Source organism: Sorex fumeus, unplaced genomic scaffold (assembly GCF_029834395.1).
Source record: "Sorex fumeus unplaced genomic scaffold, SorFum_2.1 ptg000136l, whole genome shotgun sequence".
Taxonomy (NCBI): Eukaryota; Metazoa; Chordata; class Mammalia; order Eulipotyphla; family Soricidae; genus Sorex; species Sorex fumeus.
In genome coordinates, this window is record NW_026606193.1 from 2,252,890 (window position 1) to 2,274,876 (window position 21,987).

General features: G+C 41.9%; 1 protein-coding gene across 3 annotated transcripts in view; it reads left to right on the forward strand.

Moving 5' to 3' along the window:
* The window catches only part of GRID2 (glutamate ionotropic receptor delta type subunit 2), a 1,415,717-nt gene that overhangs the window by 743,039 nt on the left and 650,691 nt on the right, over window positions 1–21,987 (forward strand). For all 3 annotated transcript variants that reach the window (XM_056106635.1, XM_056106637.1, XM_056106634.1), the window contains one exon: window positions 4,852–5,057. In XM_056106635.1, the coding sequence (XP_055962610.1) occupies window positions 4,852–5,057 (206 nt within the window). The remainder of the gene's footprint in view (window positions 1–4,851; window positions 5,058–21,987) is intronic.

A 21,987-nucleotide genomic window follows, 5' to 3' on the forward strand; every position in this document is an offset into this window, starting at 1 on the left:
TCAACAAATGGTATTAGGAAAGATTCAGTCACATTTAAAAGGGGAAAAAAAGAAGAAGAAAAAAGAACCCAGAACACTATCTCACATAATGCATGTACATTCAAAGGGGATTCAAGACCTTTAGCTCAAACCTGAATCGATCAGTGGTATTGAGGAAGACATAAGTAGATCCCTCTGTAATATTAAATCTGGATATATCTTCAACGTTTCAATGCCATTGGCAAAGAAAATGAAAGCAAAGATAAATGAATAAGAGCACATCAAAATTTTAAGAAGTATTTGCACCGTTAAAGAAATGTCAACCAGAATCACATCATCTCAGAGACTGGGAGAAAATACTTTCCCACTATCCCTCCAACAAAGGTTAATATCAAATGTACATAGGCACTGGTAAAACTTAACAACAAAATCAAGTCAATCAAATCAGTCCTCAGAGATGACATGAGGTCATGAGTGAGGTCATCAATGCATTAAGTAATCAAAATACTAAGTGTATAAAACCCCTACAAAATCTGGGGGTGCGGTGCGCATAGGAGAGAGGGGGAGGGAGGGAGGGAGGGAGAGAGAGAGCAAAGAGAGGGAGGGAGAAGAGGAAGGAGAGGAAAAGAAAGAGAGAGAGGGAGATAGAGAAAGAAGAGATGAGAGAAAGAAGAGGGAGGGAGGCAAAGAGAAAGAGGAGAGGGAGAAGGGAGAGGGAAGAGGAAAGAGAGATGTAAGGAGAGGGAATGAAGGAGAGAAAAAGAAGAATAAAGAAAGGAGGGAGGGAGAGAAAGAGATAGAGAGAAAAGAGAGGGAGAGAGAAGAGGGAGGAGAGGGAAAGAAGGAGAGAGGGAGAGAGAGAAAGAAGAGAGGGAGAGAAAGAAGAGAGGGAGAGATGAAGAGAGAAGGGAGGGAAAGAGGAATAAATAGCGGAAGAGAGAGGGAGGAAGAGAAGAGATGGAGAAAGGAGGAGGAGGAAAGAGAGATGAGAGGAGATGGAAAGAAGGAGAGAAAAAGAAGGATAAAGAAAGGAGGGAGAGGTAAGGAGAGAAAGAGGAAAGGGAGAAAGGGGAAGGGAGGAGAAAAAGGAGAGGGAAGGGAAAGAGGGATAGAATGGGAGAGAAAGGAGAGAGAAAGAGAAGAGGTGAGATGGAGAGAGGGGGAGAGAGGAAGAGAGAGGACAGAGGGAGAGAAGAGAGAAAAAAGAAAAGAGAGAGAGAGAGGTATAGGAGAAACTCAGAAACTTCCTCTCCTAACAAATTCCGTGTCCCATTTCCATTTGGGGTTGGAGTTGGGATATCCAGCCATGCTCAAGGTTTCCTCCTGAGTCTTTATACAGGTCCCTGGTGCAGGATTCGCTGACAGTATGTGGCGCTGGGTATTGAACTGGTCATCTGCATGAGGCAAACAGCCCATCTGTTGTCTTATCTATTAGGCCTGACGAATTCAGTATTTTAAAAGTGATATTTGAAAAGCATTGATCAACACTGCCACGTATTGTTTGCTGTATTTTAGAGAATGCCACTAAAGTTAGTTGCAACTAAAGTTTAGAAAACAATTATCTTTTATTATTATATAAAAAAATAAAAATATAGCAATCCCCTTTCTGTGATATGGTCTCAGTTATCATATGATATAAATAACAAGATCTAAAAGATGGTGTATTCTAGCTCAACTTTTTCTTTCAAATTCTCCTGGGATTACTTGGCACCTAAGGTAGTAAGCAGAGACTTGATCTTAAAGGAATTTAGCCATTTGCTGACTACTGCTTTGGAATAAACAATAGAGTATACTATTTTTGATTTGTGAAATAGGATAGAAAGGTGTATATACATTAGATTCTAATATAGCCTGGAATTTTTTTTACCCTAATCTATTTCAATATAAACCATTTTTAGAAGAGAGATTAAATTTAATCTTTCATTAGTGATTATAATAAAGCCATTATTTTAGAAAATTTAATAAAAACAATCATTGAACTTCAATTAGCCACTAAGCCTTGAATAATCGTGGCAGGAAGCTGGCCTAACTTGATAACACAATACAGATATCAGAGAAATCATTGGTTGCTAGGATATCAAGTTCTGATTATATAACTTGGATCACTTTTTCATCCTTATCAAGATCATCTTCAGTTTCCCTTTTTATTTTTTAGAAATAAAACAAACAAACAAAAAGAAATGAAGAACAAATGAGACTCCTGGCTGAGTTAATAATAAGGTCTTGATAATAAAAATGTCCCTTGCAGAATCATTTCAGTTCTATCCATCTGTGGTCCTATCTCCTACTGTCTCTGGCTGAGTGGGTGGATAACTTTCTGGATAATAAGGTAGGACCAAATACCGCGAGGCCTGAGTTCCACTACCTCTCTCTGTCCTGCAGCACTAGCCGTATTGAGGCAGTTGTGTACTTTAAATCAGCATCTCCACTACCCAGAAAGTATCTCAAGAGAAGGGATAGTGTCTTCACCATCACCACAAATCAGTATCTATTTATCCGAACCCCAAGAAAGCCTCTGACAATCCCAGCAAGATACATTGGGAAGGAAAACACAATCCGGCAATGATGGAGCTGGTTTCCAGCTTACAGGACTACATGGGTCCCAGTTTGTTTTTCTGAATCAGGAATAACACATTTTTCCTTGAATAATAGAAAAGTGAAGGGCTAGGAGTATGGCTAAGTTGTCAAGTTCTGTCGTCAAGTGTATGTGAGGACCTGATTTCTGTCGCTAGCATGCGAAATAAATAATAGCACTGCTCTGTCCTCCTGTGGTTCATGAATTTGCTCGAGCGTGCACCAGTAACGTCTCCATTGTGAGACTTGTTGTTACTGTTTTTGGCATATCAAATATACCACAGGGAGTGTGCCAGGCTCTGCCATGCGGGCGGGATACTCTCAGTAGCTTGCCGGGATCTCCGAGAAGGACTGAGAAATCAAACTCAGGTCGGTCTCATGCAAGGCAAATGCCCTGCCCGCTGTGCTATCACTCCAGCCCCAAATAAATTCTACTGATAAAAATACAAAATCAATATATTATGTTCTTTAGAACTTGTTTACAAGACCTATGCATTATCACATGGTCCTGAGAATCAGAATAATCAATTTTTTGTGTGTCAGAAATGTAGAAAAAAAGAAAAAAATTCCTTTTTCCTTTTGTCCATTTCTATTAAAACCCTTTTCAGATTTCAGGCATGTGTCCTCCAGCTGCAAACAGTGTTAGGGTTGAATGCTTCTCAGAGAAGCAGGCATTATCAGGACAGAGCCCCTGGCCAAGGTTTGTGCAGTATGGCCTGACCTCTCAGGCACCAGCCTGATGGAGACGTCTCTGGCTTGCTGCGGGGCTCCGTCTCTGTGAACACTCAGTGACAAAGAGGAAGTAGAAAATAGATGGAAAACAAACAGCAGGGAAGGGAGGTTACTAACACTCAGGGGAGGAACAAACTCAGAATCAGAGAAATTCCGTAAGGATAAGAATATAGAGAAGAAGAAGAAAGGATGGTTGAAGAAACACTGAGTGATAACATGAAGAGCATGAAGGGAGTACTGACCCGTGAGGCCCAAAAGGAGTCCAGCAGGCAACCCCAAACTGAGAAACACCAAGATGTGTTTCATAATCAGAAGGGCCAGAAACAAAGACAAAGATGGGCTCCCTCGAGCTGTGAGGGAGAAGCACACCTCACATATAGAAGAGGACGTGTCAGAGTCCCAGGAAGCAGAGTAGAAAGACATGCCCTGTGAAGCTGGGCTCTGTTAAGCTCAGTTTCTATTTGGTTTGGGGCCACACCTGGTGGTCCTCGGCACTTACTCCTGGCTCTGTCGCAGGGGTCATCCCTGGTGGTGCTCCAGGTGGGCAGGACCACATGTGGTGCTAGGGACCAAACCCAGATTTCTACAGGCAGGGCACCGGTGTAGGAGCCCAGATACCCTGGGCTATAAATGACCCATGCCATAGGCGCTGGGTACTCATTTACCCAGCATGCCTTTTGATTTTGGGTTTCTTGCAATATATCGAATCGCACTTCAGTGACCCAAAAGAGTCAGAAGATATACACATCAGTCCCTTATTCTACGTTCTCAGTCCCAGACTTCGAATCAAGGCTCTTCTCTAACACATTTTAAAGATATTCCAATTCTGGGGGAGTGGCTTGGATCGGCTCGTTTTCACTTTTCTGCACCTCCAGAGAGTCACAGGTCTCCAGACAGCAGCCTGTGACCCTTGCATGTGATAATGTGGTATCCATAAAACAGACCAAAAGCTCGCTGTTTCAGGCGTGGTTGAAGTGACCTTGGGGAATCATTTGGAACTCAGTGTTGATGAAGCTTATAAATGTCCAGTAGAAACCAGGGTGTTGCCCATTTTTTAGAAATGTGAGCAGTCTTAATTCAGATAAATTCAGCTACTCATAATTTCCTGGAAACTGACTAACATGCCAGAGCTGAGAAAGGAAATAACCACAACATATTGTTGGAGTTATTTGGGGACCATACCCAGTGGCACTCAGGGATTGCTCCTGCTGGGAAACGGGACTTTACGAGATGCTGCACAACCTCTTCATACCGCCTTGGAACGCTTATCTTATACTTGCTTCTGGGAAGGTAGAATCCTTCAACCATCTCCCTTCACCTTGCTTAACATTTTCCAGAGATGGTATAGCAGAACGCTCACTAAACAAATTGATTCACTTAAGTGAACAAGTCCTCCATTCTTCACAGAAACACATTTAATTGTAATGAATCTTAAATACATTTCCAATTAGGGGTTTAGACAGTCTGCACGTTGAATAAAGAAATCTAAAAACAGTGTTAATTTTTTCCTCTCTCTCTCTCTCCTGAGCTGTAATTCACGTTGTGTTGGGTTTTTCATATTTCCAGATATCCGTGGCATACAGGAGTTTTTGGACAAAGTGTCTCAGCAGGGGATGGATGTCGCACTTCAGAAGGTAGAAAACAACATTAATAAAATGATCACCACTCTTTTTGATACCATGAGGATAGAGGAATTGAATCGCTATCGGGACACTCTTAGGCGAGCCATTCTCATTATGAACCCTGCCACAGCCAAATCCTTCATTACAGAGGTAAGTAAAAATTGTCGTAGGAGGTGGGTAGTTCTCAAATTAAATGCTTTGGAACAGACACACAGAGGAAATGGAAATTAAGAGCATTACAAGGGAATTAACTACGCAACACTCATTAACACTAATGGAGGTGACACAGTGATTTTCTCGTGTATCACATTTACCCCGTACTGTCCAGTTAATTACTGGGAATGTTTATATTAATATATATATATATTTAGACACACAGGCCGGATGATTTTAAGAAATACTACAGGGGATTACATATGCCATTGACCTGGATGTATCAAAAACATTCAAAAATGAATCCACAAGTGTATAGTTTCCTAATACTTAAATATCCTTGTAAGTTAACAATTTTTACTTCTGAGAAAAGATAATCAGGCCATTATTGCTGGACCATGATTCCTTTTACACAACATTTTGAAAATTTGCTCTAACCGTGGCAACTCTGTACCAAGACAGATAATTAACATTTTCTGAAACGTTGCAAATGATAGCCACAGTACATTTTATAATGCCAAAGCTTCACATTTTCATAGTATCTGTTCAGCTGGCTAGAAGTCGCAAGACTTTAATACAGTTAAGGATTTTTAATGAGGGGTAAACAATTCATCTCCTAAAATGTTGGCTGTTTTCTTGCAGAAAATTATTTTCAAGTGATTTTCATCTTATTTTACAACTTCAGTTTTATATAGGATCGGAGCTGTCCGTGGCATTACATTTGGGTTAATTTTAAAGTTTTTATTTTAATGACTTTCACTAATACTTTTTCTTCGCTTCCCCACTTTGCTTTCTTTAGCACTGAAAGAAGTGCTATAAAGTCTCCAAATTAGGAATGTGTTAGAAGTTCTCTGACACTCTATAACATAATTGGTACCAAGAAGTTGGAAGTATCGTATAAATTACTGAGAATAAAACTTTTGCGAAACTGTCAATAATATCAGTTTTAATTTTGAGAGAGTTTTCTTATACCATCTAAGGAAAAATATAAGACTTTGTTCATAGAAAAGCACATACCTCAGAGTTTCATCGATCCAATAAATTTCCAATTAGAAGAAAGAATATTAGAGCATTTTCATTTTAAGAAAATTGATTCTTTCTTCAAAGCAACACAGAATCTTCCAGAAGATTAAAGCAAATACACAGGCAGGTCAGATAAATTGTAATATTAAAGTTTTAACAAATAAAGTTTAAGCACCCATGATCAATTTTTACTAGGGATATAAAAAATGTTTCCTCAAGAAGACCTATTTAATTAATAAACAGTTAAAATATATATTTATACTAAATGTTGAAATAACTGGAAAATCAGAAATTGCCAAACTTGAGGGATCTATGTGTGTATGTGCAGTTGAGGAAAGCTATGTGGGAAAATGCATGTCATGAAAGTTTTACTAGATATGCAAGTTACTTTTTGGATCCAAGACTTTTCATGAAGAGAGAAGACTATATCCATGATAGTTACTAAATAATTTTAGCATTTAAAATGTTTATTTCCTTTTGTTTGGTGAATTAAAGTAGTTAATTGGTAAATATTTCAGTAACATTAAAATGGTTAAAGTTATCAAAAACACAATGAAACTATCAAAGTATATATATATATATATATATATATATATATATATATAAGCTAAAGGTAAAAGTATATATAAACTAAGGGTATAAAATATACAATTCCCATTATGCATTAGTTTCCTCATTATAAAAATGATGTAATGACATTAAAGCTATTGTTCAAGTCAGAGGGAGAGAGACAGATATAGACTGAGTGCATTCATTTGAGTGATATATTAAAGAAAAACATAGGATGAGACTATTATTCAAGGATAATAGAAATGAGCACGAGGGGAACTGGTCTCCACAGTTGGAAGCTTGCCACAAGTGGTGTGGGCATTGGGGAGGGGCAATTAGGGCAGAGAAGGGACCACTATAACAGTAGTAGTTGGAAACCAGCATTCTTCCCAAGGATGGAAAGGAGGTACAGGATAACTCTTAAAGATGGGATGGGACACACAGAGAGAGAGAGAGAGAGAGAGAGAGAGAGAGAGAGAGAGAGAGAGAGAGAGAGAAGAAAATATCTACCATAGGATAGATATCTTCCTGAAGGAAAGTAGGGTCATTGGTGGTGGGAAATGTGTCCTGGTGGAGGGATGGGTGTTGGAACACTGTATGACTGAAACCCAACCATGAACAACTCTGTTAGTGTGTCTCTCACCGTGATTCGAGGGAGATTTAATGGTACAGAAACCCCCAACTGTTGTTCAGTCAGGGGCTGGAAAAGTAGCACAGCAATCAGGGCCTGTGGCCCCCAGCACCTTCTAGGGTCCCCCAAGCTCTAACAGGAGTGATCCCTTGATCCCTGAGCACAGAGCCAGGAGTCTGCCCTGAGCACTGATGGAGAGGGGGTGTGACCACAGGAAAAACTTAAATCAGGACTCACCTTTTAGGGAGTCAGTAAGTTGTAACTTCCACGTCAGGGGTGTCCCATTCCCTTCTTGGGCCAATGGCTGCCATGGCGTAAAATTGTGGGAAATCAGTGACTGAGATGCCTTTTACTGGTATGTAACATATCTGCAATACACAATACAATACATGCGTCATATATATGCGTAAGTTTCCCTCTGAGGGCTAAAAGGGACACCGTGGCTTCATCTTCCCCTTCTAACTGAGAGGCGGTTTCTTCCAGCATTTTAATTTGATGATCTGTAAATGCATCACCCACCATACCAGGTCAAAGGTGTGGCCCCAGCAGCCTTTGTATGTCCTGAGATACTGAGCCCCATTCCAGAGAGGCGCTTGCCTCAGAGCTGAGGGGCCCGTCCAGGGTCGGCCTGCTGCTATGAGGTGTTGCTTTATGGGGCAGAGCCTGGGCTGCACCCACTGGGTGGGCACGGCCGCCCTGAGTGCAGGGAGCGGCAGTGGGCAGCCGCTAGTGGCCGAGCCCTGTAGCAGGTCTCAGCTTAGCAGATAGAGTGTGCGACCAACCTCCTGTCTGTTCTCTGACTCAGTGCCTGCCTCGGACACGGCCTTCTCTGTGGGGTCTGCTGGAGCTTGGCCTCTCTCCCCGCTCAGTCTCCACCGGCTGCCTCTCACATGCGAGGCCGGTCTCTGTCGTTCTCCGTGTTCACAGAAGTCCAACTTCCCACAGAGCCATCTTTCTGAGGTGATCAGCCTCCTCACAGACCTTCTGGGTTCCAGTCGGCTTTTATCCGGCCCTGTGCTGTTCTCTGGTCCTGGTGTTCTTGGTGTCCCAGCAGTGCCCTGATCAGAGAACTCTTCCAGGCCCACTTCACTGTCTCCTTGATTTCATTTCCCTGATGATGTGTGATAACCTGCAGATTCCCATACGCCGGCTGGCTGCACTGTGTCTTCTGTGATGAAGTAGACACTTTAGCTCCTCTGATATTTGAAGGAGATTCTTGGTTTTCTTGTTGTTGAGTGAGTTGTGTTCCTTATGTACCCGCATCGCCCCTGTAGATGTTTGTGTGCAAATGGTTTCCATTCAAAACAATGTCTTCAAGATAGTTGAAAACGATCACTCAGGATAAGAACTGTGTGCTGAAAATAGGGAAGTCAAAGAATCAAAGAACCTGATAACCTCTCAGCATGTGTGTTGTAAACCCTGAGAGAGAGAGAGAGAGAGAGAGAGAGAGAGAGAGAGAGAGAGAGAGAGAGAGAGAGAGAGAAGAGACAGACAGGAAAGACAGAGGCAGAAATAGAGAGACAGAGCATAGAGACCAGCTTCAGGGAAGGGGAGCTGGTGGGAGTTCATTGAGTAACGATGTTCTCTGATTGGCAGACTTGATTTTTACAGGGATGAGGGGAGGGGTCTCTCAGTCTCTGGACCCTCCTCAGCAGAGCTCTCTGTGCAGGTCCTGCATCCTAGTCCAGCACATCCGTACGGCCCCATTTTTTTTTTTTGTTAATTGAGTCACGAATGGCAGTACTGGGACTGGAGTCAGACAAGCTCCAGAGAGAGCTCCCCCAGATGCTCAGGGCACTGTGCTTTGGGCTCTGTGTGATTGGTGGTGGATGACACAGTGTTGGGGAACAGACTATCCTCAGAGATCTATGTCCTTGGTTCACTCTACTTTAGATCTGGTGACCTTGGGCATAGAACTTCAATATGTAAATGTGAGGAGCTCGGAACTCTTCACCAAGAGCCTATTGATTCCTTACTATTGAACTTATGGTCAGGGAGGTGCGCGCTCAGTCACGTTCAACTGAAGCTGATGGAGTATTTTTCTCTGCACGTCAAAAAGCAGCACTTGGGAGAGGTGAGCACACCAATGAATTCACACAGCAGAGGCCACCTCTAGCAGAATGCTGCCACCAAAGGCACAAAAATGCAAAACTCAGAGTAAATCTGCCCAAAAAGAGCATGTGTTTATATGTGAGAATGAAGGACATAGTTCTTTCAACCTTAGCCTGCAGGATGGATAGCTCACACTTTTGATGACTCTGGACACTTGTGTGAATAGCTACAAAATCAAACCTAGTGTTATTTTGAAGTAAGAAATACATTTTAGGGAGCAGGAGAAATTTAAAAGGCAGAAATCAGAAAAGAAAGGAAGATCAACTGCACTTAAATATATGTGAATTTTCATATGCAGAATCCTTTTCACATATTGTATTGGGAAAAATAGTACTGAAAACCAGTATTTGTCCTCAAGGAAGGAAGGGAGGAAGGAAGGAAGGAAGGAAGGAAGGAAGGAAGGAACGAAGGAAGGAACGAAGGAAGGAACGAAGGGAGGGAAGGAACAAAGGGAAGGAAGGAGGGAGGGAAGGAAGGAAGGAAGGAAGGAAGGAAGGAAGGAAGGAAGGAAGGAAGGGAGGGAGAGAGGGAAGGAAGGGAGGGAGGGAGGGAAAGAGGGAGGGAGGGAGGAAAGGAAGGGGGAGGGAGGGAGGGAGGGAGGGAGGGAAGAAAGGAAGGAAGGAAGGAAGGAAGGAAGGAAGGAAGGAAGGAAGGAAGGAAGGAAGGAAGACCAAGTGAACATTTTGGGGTAAATTGGTACAACAACTATTGGTATATTATCATGTTGCCAACAACACATATAAAATAAATTTACGTGCATAATCTATAATTATAACCATTGAAATGGCTCATCCCATCTGCACTATTTATGTGAAAGTTTGACAGTGAACTAGCTATAAGCTCTACTTTACACTCTCAGCTCTCAATCAGCTTATTATTGGTTCATTCTATGAACCAAGGCTACTAGAATATTTACAATATTAAAAAGTTCAAGATAAAAACAGTAAAGTAAAGGCCCTCCCGTTGATCGTCGATTTGCTCGAGCGGGCCCAGTAACATCTCCATTGGAGACTTTGTTGTTACTGTGTCTGGCATATCGAATACGTCACGGGGAGCTTGCCAGGCTCTGCCGCGCGGGCGAGATACTCTCGGTAGCTTGCCGGGCTCTCCGAGAGGGGCGGAGGAATCGAACTCGGGTCGGCCATGTTGGCTGCGTGCAAGGCAAACGCCCTACCGCTGTGCTATCACTCCTAGAAAGAACTCACTAAAAATAAAATTTATAGAGATAATTTGAAAAAGCGGCTGGAGTGATAGCACAGCGGGTAGGGCGTTTGCCTTACACGAGGCTGACCCGGGTTTGATTCCTCCGCCCCTCTCGGAGAGCCTGGCAAGCTACCGAGAGTATTCCGCCCACACCACACGGCAGAGCCTGGCAAGCTCCCTGTGGCATATTCGATGTGCCAAAAAGAGTAACAACAAGTCTCATAATGGAGATGTTATGCGCCCACTCGAGCAAATCGATGAACAAGGAGGACAGTGCAACGGGAGTGCAGTGCACTTTGAAAAAGTAAGAGGGTTTAAAAATTCTAACCTCGGGACCAGAAAAAGGCTTCAGCAGATTGTCTGCCCTGCATGCAGTCAACCTGGGTTCCATATGCAGCACCCAGTATGGTCCCCTAATGCCTGCCAAGAGTTATCCCTGAGCACAGAGTCAGGTAAGCCCTGAGCACTGCTAGGGGAAGGGAGGAGGGCAAAAAGAAAGGTTCTAACTTTAAATTACTGAAATGTTGGAGAAGTGAACACAACAAAGGACTTACCAGGACTGGACTGAAATGCACGGTGAGAAACTCTCCTACACACATGAGGAAACAAGCCGAGAGCAGGCCAGACAGGTGATGACTGCTTGGTCCTGAGACCCGGATCTGCAGAAATGGCCTGTCATGGTTAGATGATGGATAGGGAGGCAAGTGAGGCGAAAAACGGAACTGAACAGCTACTCCGGGCAGGAGGAGACTAGGGGAAGTTGAGCTCAGAGGCTGTGGCTTCTTGTGCGTGCCTTAGAGGGGAATTCCCATCAGACTAAGGGGAATCGCTGAAGTCCTGTCTTTACGAGTTCTTATAGTGTTCAATTACTTTTTATTTTAGAGCTGTGTTTTATGAACTGATTTATAGGTGAGTCTTAGGCATATAATATTCCAACCACAATCCCACCACCAGTGCCAACCTCCTTCGCCCAACTGCTCCTCCCAATCCCGCACCCCACCTCACTCAGCCCCGCCTGCCATCCTGACAACCAAGTTTCAGAGTTCACCGATTAGCTTAGATCTAGCTTAGTCCTCCTGTGGTCAGTGTCTCTGGGTCTGTGCTTTGGGTCTGTGACTGTCCCACCCTCCCTCATCACCAAGGTCCCCAAGGCCCCTGACCCTGTTGCTTCTTAGACTTTTTAAGTTGCCGTGAAGAGCTGTTGAAGTCATCAAAGGAAATACAGCTTAAGAGTCAAAAGAATGAGGATTTTTTTTTTAATTGATCACTTAGCACTGTCACTTAATTGCTTCAGGGAAAATGAGCATATCAGTTCTGTTTGCATCTCTGTTTCTGTCCCCGGAGTATTCTTGTGGCATTCAGTTAATTATGCTCCCTTTGAAGTCTTAGAAACTGAAAACCTTAGATGTCTACTCTTAGGGTTCCACCTCTCATTCAAGAGTTTCAAAGCTGGAAGGAAACAGTGTGGTCCTGAGCAACTGAGGAAACCAACCCTCTGTGATAGCTGGAGAAAACTTCTTATCCCCATGTACCTACACGTGTCCTTGAACTGAGTATGGCAAAAACAGGAGTCCAACATGGTTTGATTTTTAAAAATGGATCAGAATTTTTAATACATTTTATATAGAAATAATGTTGCAATGAATGCTATGTAAATTATAACCTTTCCGAAAAGGACAAAAATGTTTTACATAATTTGAAACATTTTGGTCATAGATGGCTTTTAGAGTTTAAGCTTGATAAGAAAATCTTTTTTTTAAAAAAAAGATGGTTAGATTATTTTAAGGAAATATTGTCTCCTATTTTCATTTTTCACAGTTTCAGAAAGGAACCGTGAAGTTACATGAAATCTTTTTATTCTTTAGTATTACAAATGCATTATTCCTTAAAGATATATTATGATTTTTTTTTTATTTTATTGAACTTCATCACAGATAACTCGAATATTGTCAATCAGCAAAAGACTAAACTGTTTATTTCAAAGCATAAAGTCATTATTCATAAACAGTATCTTGTGTATATCATATCACATTTTTGGGGGTATCTTGAACAATATGGTTTTAGGAAAAAATGAAAGGTTCCTAATTTCATTTAGATAAGATTCTTCTATAATCCTTTGATCACAAAGTTAATAATGCTAAATTCTGTAATAAAAGTTGTGTTTATTTTTAATGAGCCAATAGTCATAGGTCATCAACTAGCAGCTAAAATTCAGCCCCCCCAGGGGCAATAGTACAGCAGGAAGTGCACTCAACTTCTTGTGGCCAACCTGGGTTTGATTCCCAGAACCTCCAAAAAGTCCCCTGAGTCCATAAGATGTGATCTATGAGCACAGAACCAGGAATAAGCCCTGAGGCCTGCCAGGTGTGGCCCTCGTAAAAGCCAATTAAAAAATCCATGTGTTCCATATACAAAATGCTCTTCTCAATGGCAAGGAATTCTAAGAGGAAAAAAGTGTGTGTATGTGTATGTGCGTTTGTGTGTGTGTGTGTGTGTGTGTGTGTGTGTGTGTGTGTGTGTACTCTTCTAATACACAGAGAGAAACTTAGAAGTCCCTTTACAGATGTCTCTTTGTTCCTGACTTAATCTCTTTCTTACAGTTCTCAGTGATGAGACCTGAACTACACTTGAATCTGAAGTTTAGTTTTAACTCCGTAAGTTTGTATTGATCTTGCCAGGCTGTTCTGTTACTAAGCAACCCACATCTCTGAACATGTATTTTTTCAAATGAAAAAGTCGCAGATTTATTACCCTTTCCACTCGACCAAAATCGTATATGACAGTCCTTTGCTTCTGCTAATGAGGCCTGAGACGGTATCAGGCTTTGCCTTTGTGCTTGGGGCTGTTTCACTCTTAGAACTTCTCCAAATGTTGGAGAAAAGCCGATTCTAACAGGACTAAGCGTCCAAAGAGTCGGAATGTACAACTCCTTTATGAACCTGACTTGGAATATTGACATTGGTGGGCACTTTGCTGCTAACATTTCCTAATAGTTTCAAGCTCACATAACTGCCTTTCCACAACTCATTTGCTAGCATTTAATTTCTATTAAATAGAATAGTTTTGACACTTTCATTCTATTCTGTTTATTGAAAAAAATTAAAAACAAAGTATCTCACACCAATGAGGGTTATACTATTAATTTGAAGCATAATATCATGTTTCTTCAACCTTCAAGAAAAGAGAATTAAAAGTCCTCTAACCCATCATTCTCTCAGAGGACTTGCAAGTTCTTTGTAAGGCAATTGAAAAACTCCTGAGTATCGCCCTTACCAGTAAAAGATTGTATTCTCCCAGGAACATTCAGGCTAAATGGCAAATGTCGCAAACACAAAGTGTTCAAAATAATAAATCCACAACAAAGAAAATGAGTTTCTATATCAACTTCCAAAGAAACTAAATATCTCTAAGACAAACTTCCTGCTGAAAAATGGAACTAAAGTCTGCAGATAATGTGAGAGCTTAGTGAACCAATGATGTCTGTGGTATGATAAAAATGAGTCCTCTGGGCTGTTTCAAAAAACTCTTAGCCTGGTGTGCATATGTTACAAAAGCAAAATCTCAAATGTAAATGAATCTAAGAAAGATTGAATTTATGCTGTGTTTTCTCTTCATAAGGTTATACAGACACAATTAAATAGAATCTTGCTAATGATGGGCTGGAGTGATAGCGCAGTGGGTAGGGTGTTTGCCTTGCACATGGCCAACCCAGGTTCGATTCCTCCATCCCTCTCGGAGAACCCGGCAAGCTACGAAGAGTTTCCCGCCTGCACAAAAACAGTAACAAAACAAGTTTTACCATGGAGATGTTACTGGTGCCCACTCGAGCAAATCAAAACAATGGGAGGACAGTGCTACAGTGCTGGCTAATGATATACTTGGAGAGTGAAATTGGCCGTGTTTGGCTGTTACTACCTAGAGATGACAGCAATGGTGGGAGCAAGGGCGTGGAGTAAGTCAGCACACTTTCCCAGGTCCTACCCAAGATTGAAGGGAAGAATTTTTGATGCTCTCCATCTGTGTTTCTGCCTCTATTTTCAACACAACCTTTTGGAACTATGAGAAGGCTGTGTCCTTATATCTGAAGCACTGGGGAAATTTGTTTAGTACCAATAAATAAGCAACTTAATTAATCTGCTAGCAAATAAATTAGCACCTTAATTGGCTGCTAATCTCAGATGAAATTTTCTTGGTATATGAATTGTACGTGCATTTATTTCGCATTTCTAGATGGAAACATATATTTCTACATTCCGCCCTCCTGTTCTGGGAAGCTATGGCAAATGGATCTGAGTTAGCACTGGACTCTAAATCTATTTGCCAACTTGGATTACAGCGAGTCAGTCTCCCAGAACTTAATCAATTCCTTAAATGCTTACTGACAAAATCAATACTTCCAGATTTGTCGAGGACCAGATTTTAAACTCTAGTCACCCCAGGAAGCTTTTCTGAGAAGTTAGCTGGTCTCCCTATGTTACAATTCTACCCGTACTTTTACACACTGCATTGCAAGCAAAGAGGAGAAATAATCAGCTTAGGTCAAGAAAATTAGGGAGAATCAGTTGATATTTCTAGCCAACTCTTTCATAGAGTACACAAAACTGCAGTCTAAGAGGATTAAATGATTAAATTTATTGTTTATCTAACACTCAAAATATATGAACATATTGATTTAAAATACCAATAATGACTACAAATATGCCTATTATTTGATACAGAAACATTTACTTTAATACTTGAGACCCGTTTTTAAGATTTGCAGCTAGAGTAATGAGCATGTAAGGGCATTTTTTGTCCATAAATGAAGAGAAACACAAAGAAACTACAATGAAATTTTTCTTTATCCTTTTTATTAAGCAAGATAATTACCCCCCACCACACAGACACACACACACACACACACACACACACACACACACACTTCATCTAATCCCATGGTTTACAACATCCAGGCATTCATTATTCCAACCCCAATGCCACTACCACGGGACCTTGCCTCCACCATCATCTCCATGTTCCCAAACACCTCTCCAGCCTGCCCCTAGAGTAGGCTCACAATAGTTTACATTTTTTTTTATCAATAAATGGCTAACAGAATGATCAAAAAATATTTCTGTAGGAGAAAAATTGTGGCAATTGTTGCATCTCACCATGGGGACATTGAGTCCTCATCTGAAAGGTTTATTAAGCTGTTGTTGCAAGTTAAGCCTTCTGCATAGATGTTTTTGTTAGTCCATTGATTGGCTCCTACTTTACATTCCCATCGGGTCTGGTGTGCTCCTACTGGGATGTCAGTGTTGAAGAGTTTGGAAATGCCTCTCCAGAAAAAAAAAAGCAGAATATTTACTTGGGGCGTCCAACCTGGCAAGGTGAGTTTGTAAATCTTGATTTGCAGACGACCTGGAGTTTCCAACCCCTCAGAACTCTATGAACCTGAAATTTTCGGCAGATTAGGTTCTCTGTGGAGCTCAGTCCTCAGGCGGTGGAGTCTGGCACGAACCCCTAATTTTAAGCAAAAAATCTGATTGTTCATGATAGTTGAGGACTAGGACAAAAGGACCCAGATGGTTTCGAGAATTGGACTCATTCTGAAACAGTGGATAATTCCGTGGCGTCTGAGTTAGACAGGGCAGAAGTCAGCTACATTCTTAGTAACAGCAGCAACAGCAAGGCTGAGAAGCAGGGAGGACCCTCGTGTTGGCCATGGGATGCCTGCTGGGGCCCCCCAGAGAGGACACCCGGGGCCTCCCACAGCGAAACACAAGCCGAGGGTGGCCAGGATGTTTAAGGTTCTCATGAGTCCGCTTCATTTTTTGTTTTGTTTTGTGCTTTGTTTGGGGGCCACACCCGACAGTATTAAGTTGCTTTTTTTTTTCCTGCCTCTGCAATCAGAAATGACTCTTGGTGGTACTCAAGGGACAAGCTGGGATTCTGGAGATGGAGCCCCAGGTTGGCCGAGGACAAGGCAGACGCCCGCCCACTGTTGTGCCACTCTGCCCCAAGACCCCAGTGCTTCATAGAATGATGGATGCTACCGGGTTTCCTGGTCAGCTTACCGAAAACGGGGAAACTGAGGAGCAGTTATGGGGTCAGCAGTGAGGACAGAGCTGGGGAATGTAGGATTCTATCCTGAGACAGAGAGACCAGCCGACAGACTGTGGGCATCAGAGAGGGGCAAGGGCATGTGATAAGAGCTTTTGAGAGGAAGCAAAGATCAAGAAAGCCAGTCACAAAATACCTTTAACTAATTCCATTTTAGTTTATTATAGCCCATACCAAAGCTTTCATGTTTTAGTTCCCACTTACTCAGAAAACAATCAAAAAACATTTACAATTCCTTTGTTAGTTTTGCTGTAGAACATAGATTAGCAGGTTGCCTAAATTCTTTACTCGGACTATCAGTGCTCCTGAAGTCTCAGATAATTAATGTTTTGAGTCGTGTTCTTCCTGGAAAGCCAAAAATAGATAGACTTATGTTTATTCAGTGTATTGCATATTTGTATGTGAGAGTTTCACACAAGTAACGCTGGGCGGCTTCTAGGAGTACTCAAGGGGTCGTGCATTGCTGGGAATTGTATGTGTCAGCCACAGACAAAGCCTGGCCTTCACCACGGTACTATCTCTCTGGCCCCAAGGGATAAGATATTTGTAAGTAAAATATATTCACATGACCATATTTGTAAGTAAAATACATTCACATGACCAACTTGCTTGTACCAGTCTAGGTCTAAATTTTTAAATACAAACCTTTCTCCTAGGGGCTGGAGAGTTGGTGTGGGTATAAAGCAAGGGTCTTGCTTGTGGCTAACTCTGGTTCTGCCCCCAAAAGGTATATGGTTCTTCTCTCTCCCCCACGTCGCTGCAGAATAATGATTCTCAGCTTTGGCTTTCTGACAGTTTAGACCCTGTAGTTCCTTGTCGCGGGAGACTGCCGACTGTATTATAGTTCGAAGCATCGACTCTACCCATTAGACATCAACCATGTCAATAAAAAAAAAAAGGCCACATATTGTCATATTATCTTGGGGGAAGTAAAGTCATTTGTGTTTGGAGATCACTGATATAGAACTGTTTGATGTTTGAGACACTTAAATTTGTTCCCATAAAATTACTTTTTATGGTATTTGACAACCGAATGCCATTTCCCCCATAGTAATAGTTAATGAACAATTGTTGGATTATTTTTAATCTAACACTGTGCCAATAATTTTACCAAAAAAAGTGTTTTATAACTTCAAAAGAAATCTGATGGCATGGTCTAATAATATCTTTGTTCTACAAGCAAAAAAGAAAGGGATGACATATAAGTTTTGTTTTCTATCTAAATGAAGCAATTACTTGCATTTTAGTTTTGTTGACTTAGTTATAAATTTCCACATCGTTTTACTATTTTCAATCAAGGTGATTAGGAATTCCTTTGGGGAAAGATGTAATTGTTTTTGCTGAGTACCTACCTTTTAAGCATTCAGTTATAATTTTATGCTGATGTCTTTGACATGCCTCCTGAGGGAACATTAGTCTGTGAAATTTTAAGCATAATGAGGAAAAACTAAAAAAAACTAAAAAATAAAACCACACACACATATATATGTATGAGCATGTGTGTGTGTGTGTGTGTGTGTGTGTGTGTGTGTAACTGATAAAGCAGATAAAGAAATCAGAGTTGATCCTGATTACCACAAAACAGGTTCTTTATAAGCAACAATGCTAATATTTATTGAGGTTTTCTTATGTGCCAGGTTATGAGCATGTTTATTTTACATGTTTGAATATTTATTCCTGACACTAAATCTGTGCAGCGTTTGGCTCCATTTTACATAAAAGAAAGATGAGATGTAGCATGTGACATTAGCTCCAGGTTCAAAGCCAGAAGTAGTGAAGCTACCTCTAGATCATCCTTGCCTGTTTTATGCTCTAATGCCTCTCCGGGTACAATGAAAATGGGTAAAAGTTATTACAACTTATTTTAATTCCTGACGAATCATATGCCGTCCTCTTGTGAAATCACCGTAAGGAGAGTTTGCACCGGGGTGCGCTGGTGTGAAAAGTATTGGAGGAGAGTGTTGGGAAGATTTCACTGTGTGTGTCTGGTGATTTCTGTTTCCCAAGTTGGAGTCCTGGAGGGAGGTTCTACCTTCCTTAATCGCTGCATGTTCAAGGAACAACCGCCAGGCCCCTAGGAAGATATACAGGAGTTGTAAAACTGGCAAGAAGCCGGGAAGATTTACATCTCTAAGCGGAAGCAAAAACAGTTTACAGTTGCAAGTTTTTAGCTCTAAAGTAAATGTTCTAAGAAAAAGGAAATCAAAGTCCTCAGTTGGGAAGAAAGCTGTTCCAAGCTTAATCAAGCTAAGGAGAATGTTTAGCCTATCCCGGGTCACTTACAGACAGAATTTTTGTCTAAATTAGCATTTCTCAACTGGGGACCATATGGCGTTCTGTGGGGGCCCAGGAGATTGCGGATCAAAATCCAGTAAACACGGGACCGTGGCATAGGACCAGGGTCAGCTGGCTGGACAGGGAGGCGAGAGGGAAGAATCCAGCAATAGTCTTAGAAACGGGAATCTAACCTACACTCTGTGTTTGTGTGCATTTTATTTTATAAATATGTGTGTAAATACATATATTCAATATGTACACCATGTATATATTCAAATATATTCAGTTAGAATACACTCAAATATGTGTCCAAACTAGTTTCAGAAATGTGTTCCTAGGAAGCACATTTCGGGAAGATGGGAAATGTTGAAACTGCACAGAGTCCCGAGATAGAATCTAGCTGTTTAGGTGACAAACCCATTAGGCTGAAGGGAGGAGGGGTGCTGAACTCACAGAGGCTGAGTCATTATCAATACCAGCTTCCAGAGTACGCAGATGCATCTTTGACTATCTCAGGACTAAAGTCCACCAGGAAGAGTGAAAGAAGGAAGGGAGGACGCCCAGAGTAGCATACACAGCTGGACACTCATCATATTTCAGAATACTAAAGGTTTGCCTTTGCGGGAAGTTCTGTAATCAATTTTCTACCTGACCAAAATCCCTTGTGGACTTGTTCTCATCTGTGCTCTGAGCTTTTGCTGCAATTGCTGTTGCAACTGTGGCCGTCCAACATTATCTGGGTGCCTAAGTGGCATGTATGGGGCGGTGTCTCCGTTCCCCTTGGGCTTGTTTTGTTCCTTGAGTCGTTTATTGGAAGGCTTGGGTGTTGGCCTGCACACAGCGCCCGACAGCCGTGCTTCTGAGCACGGCCAGTCTTTCATGCTGGCCCTTAGCGTCCTTGTTCCATAAGCAAGCACACGTTGGGAGTTGGCTAGGAGCCGACAGCTGCAACAATATGATAAGTATACTTCAAGTGTCAGGACTGAGGGAAGAAAAAGTGAGAATAGTCCGTGTGTGTGTGTGTGTGTGTGTGTGTGTGTGTGTGTGTGTGTGTGAAATGCTGATCCCCAGGAATTCTGGGGGAGGGCATAAGCCACAGTGAAACCCACCCATGCAGCATGCAGAGGAATTAGGATAAATGTTCCTTCTTCTTCAGTATTTGACAGATCACCTACCTGCAATCGATGTTTAGTAATTAATGATTTATTTTGCTTGATTTTCAATGCAAAACCTAGAGGAGAAAATCACAACTGTCTTTCCTGCCACAAGCGCGTTTTCATTTGGCTGTTGAGAAACCGCAGGAATGATGACCTTGATAAAGCTGTAACGGGCCGGGGAGGGAGGTCTCTGCGATGCCTCCCTCCCAAGCTGCTGTGAAGCCTGGAGAAAGAAAATGCTGGAAATCTGTGTGGTCCACTGTTCAACTTGGGCCCAGTCTCCCAGCTCTCGGCATGGACAGTCATTTTCAAAATTTAATCTGAGGCCTTGGGGGCTGAGATTTTGCTTAACGGATATCTCTTTAGAAGGAGTGAGATTCCGTCTGACATATGTTCACTAATTATTATTATTTCCTAATTCTCTTAAAACATAAAAGATGAAAGGCTCCGATGTAATCTTAATTGGCCAAGGAATTTCATCCCGGGAAGGCTCCTCTTGATTAGCAGCTGCAGAGGCAGAAGGAGGGTGGGGGGTATGGAAATTTGGCTACGGATTCGCACAGAAAAGTGCTCATGTGCTTCGAAATAGCTCAATCAGTGCCCAGCGTGCTGAGGAAGCGCTCAACTGGTGCTCAACTTGCAGCGGACTTAAATGAGTTGAAAGCTTACTTTTAAAAAGTGCTCAGTTGGGAGAACTCAAGGCCTGGCGTCTGGTAGCTGAACGCTAATTAACTTTCCTTTTTCCTATGGTTCATTTCTATACTAAACAGGCAGAGAGTTTCGCTCTTCCTGTCTTCAGGGTGAGCCTGGGGTTTCCAAGCTACCTTCAGGGGTCTGCCTCTATTTGGGACAAGGTGATAGCACAGGACCCAACCGTTCCTTGAGTCGTCTACCATGGTCCTAGTCTCTGTCTATCTCTCCCTCCTCTCTCTCTCCCACTCTCTCTCTCACTCTATCTCCCTCTCTTACATTCCTCTCTCTCCTTTCTCTCCCTCTCCCTCTCAATATTCCTCTTCTCTCTACCCCTATCCCTCTCCCTCTCTATCTTTCTCTCTCTCTCCCTCCATCCCTCACTCTCTCCTTTTTCCCTTCTCTCTCCCCTTGCTCTCCTCTCTGTCCCTCTCTTTCTCTCTCTCCTTCCCTTTCTCTCCTGTCTCTGTCTTTCTCTGTCTCACTCTCCCCCTCTCTATCTCGTTTTCAAGTTAACATTTTCCTATTTCTCAGATTCATTCTCTTCTTCGAAGCTATTTGGGAAAAGAAAAAAATTGCAGTACTTGTTGTGTTATCTGATCATTTTATTTCTCATTCATCAGTGTGTTTTGTCACAAGTGCCTTTTCAATCAGTTTGATAACACTTCTCATAAGTGGTTTTGAGCTTTATTTTATTTTGAGTTTAAAAAGCCTTATCGTTTTTTTTCTGTTTTCATAATATGTTTTTCACCTTTGTTCTACTCACTATGCTTGTTTTTAAGTAGGAAAAATGAGCTCTGTAATTTGAGTGATACCTGAATACTCCATCGAATATTTTGCTTAAGATCCAAATGAGGGGATGGAGTGGTGTGAGGGAGTGGAGGGCTTAGGGCATTTGTGTGGCATTGAACCCCAGCCCAATCCCTGGGACTCCATTCAGTCCCTGAGCCCCATCAGGTGGGATCCCGAGCACAAAGCCAGGAGTCAGCCCTGAGCACTGTGAGGTGTAACCCAAAATGGCAAAAACAAACATGAGTGAAAATACAACGAAGACTACGGACTTGGAGAATGTGCTTAGGAAAACACATATTGCTTTTTAATTATCTCCCTAGTGTAACAAATTGAGATGATGATTTAAATGGAACGTGGTTTTCTGTGACAATTTCAAAATCTCATCGGAAGA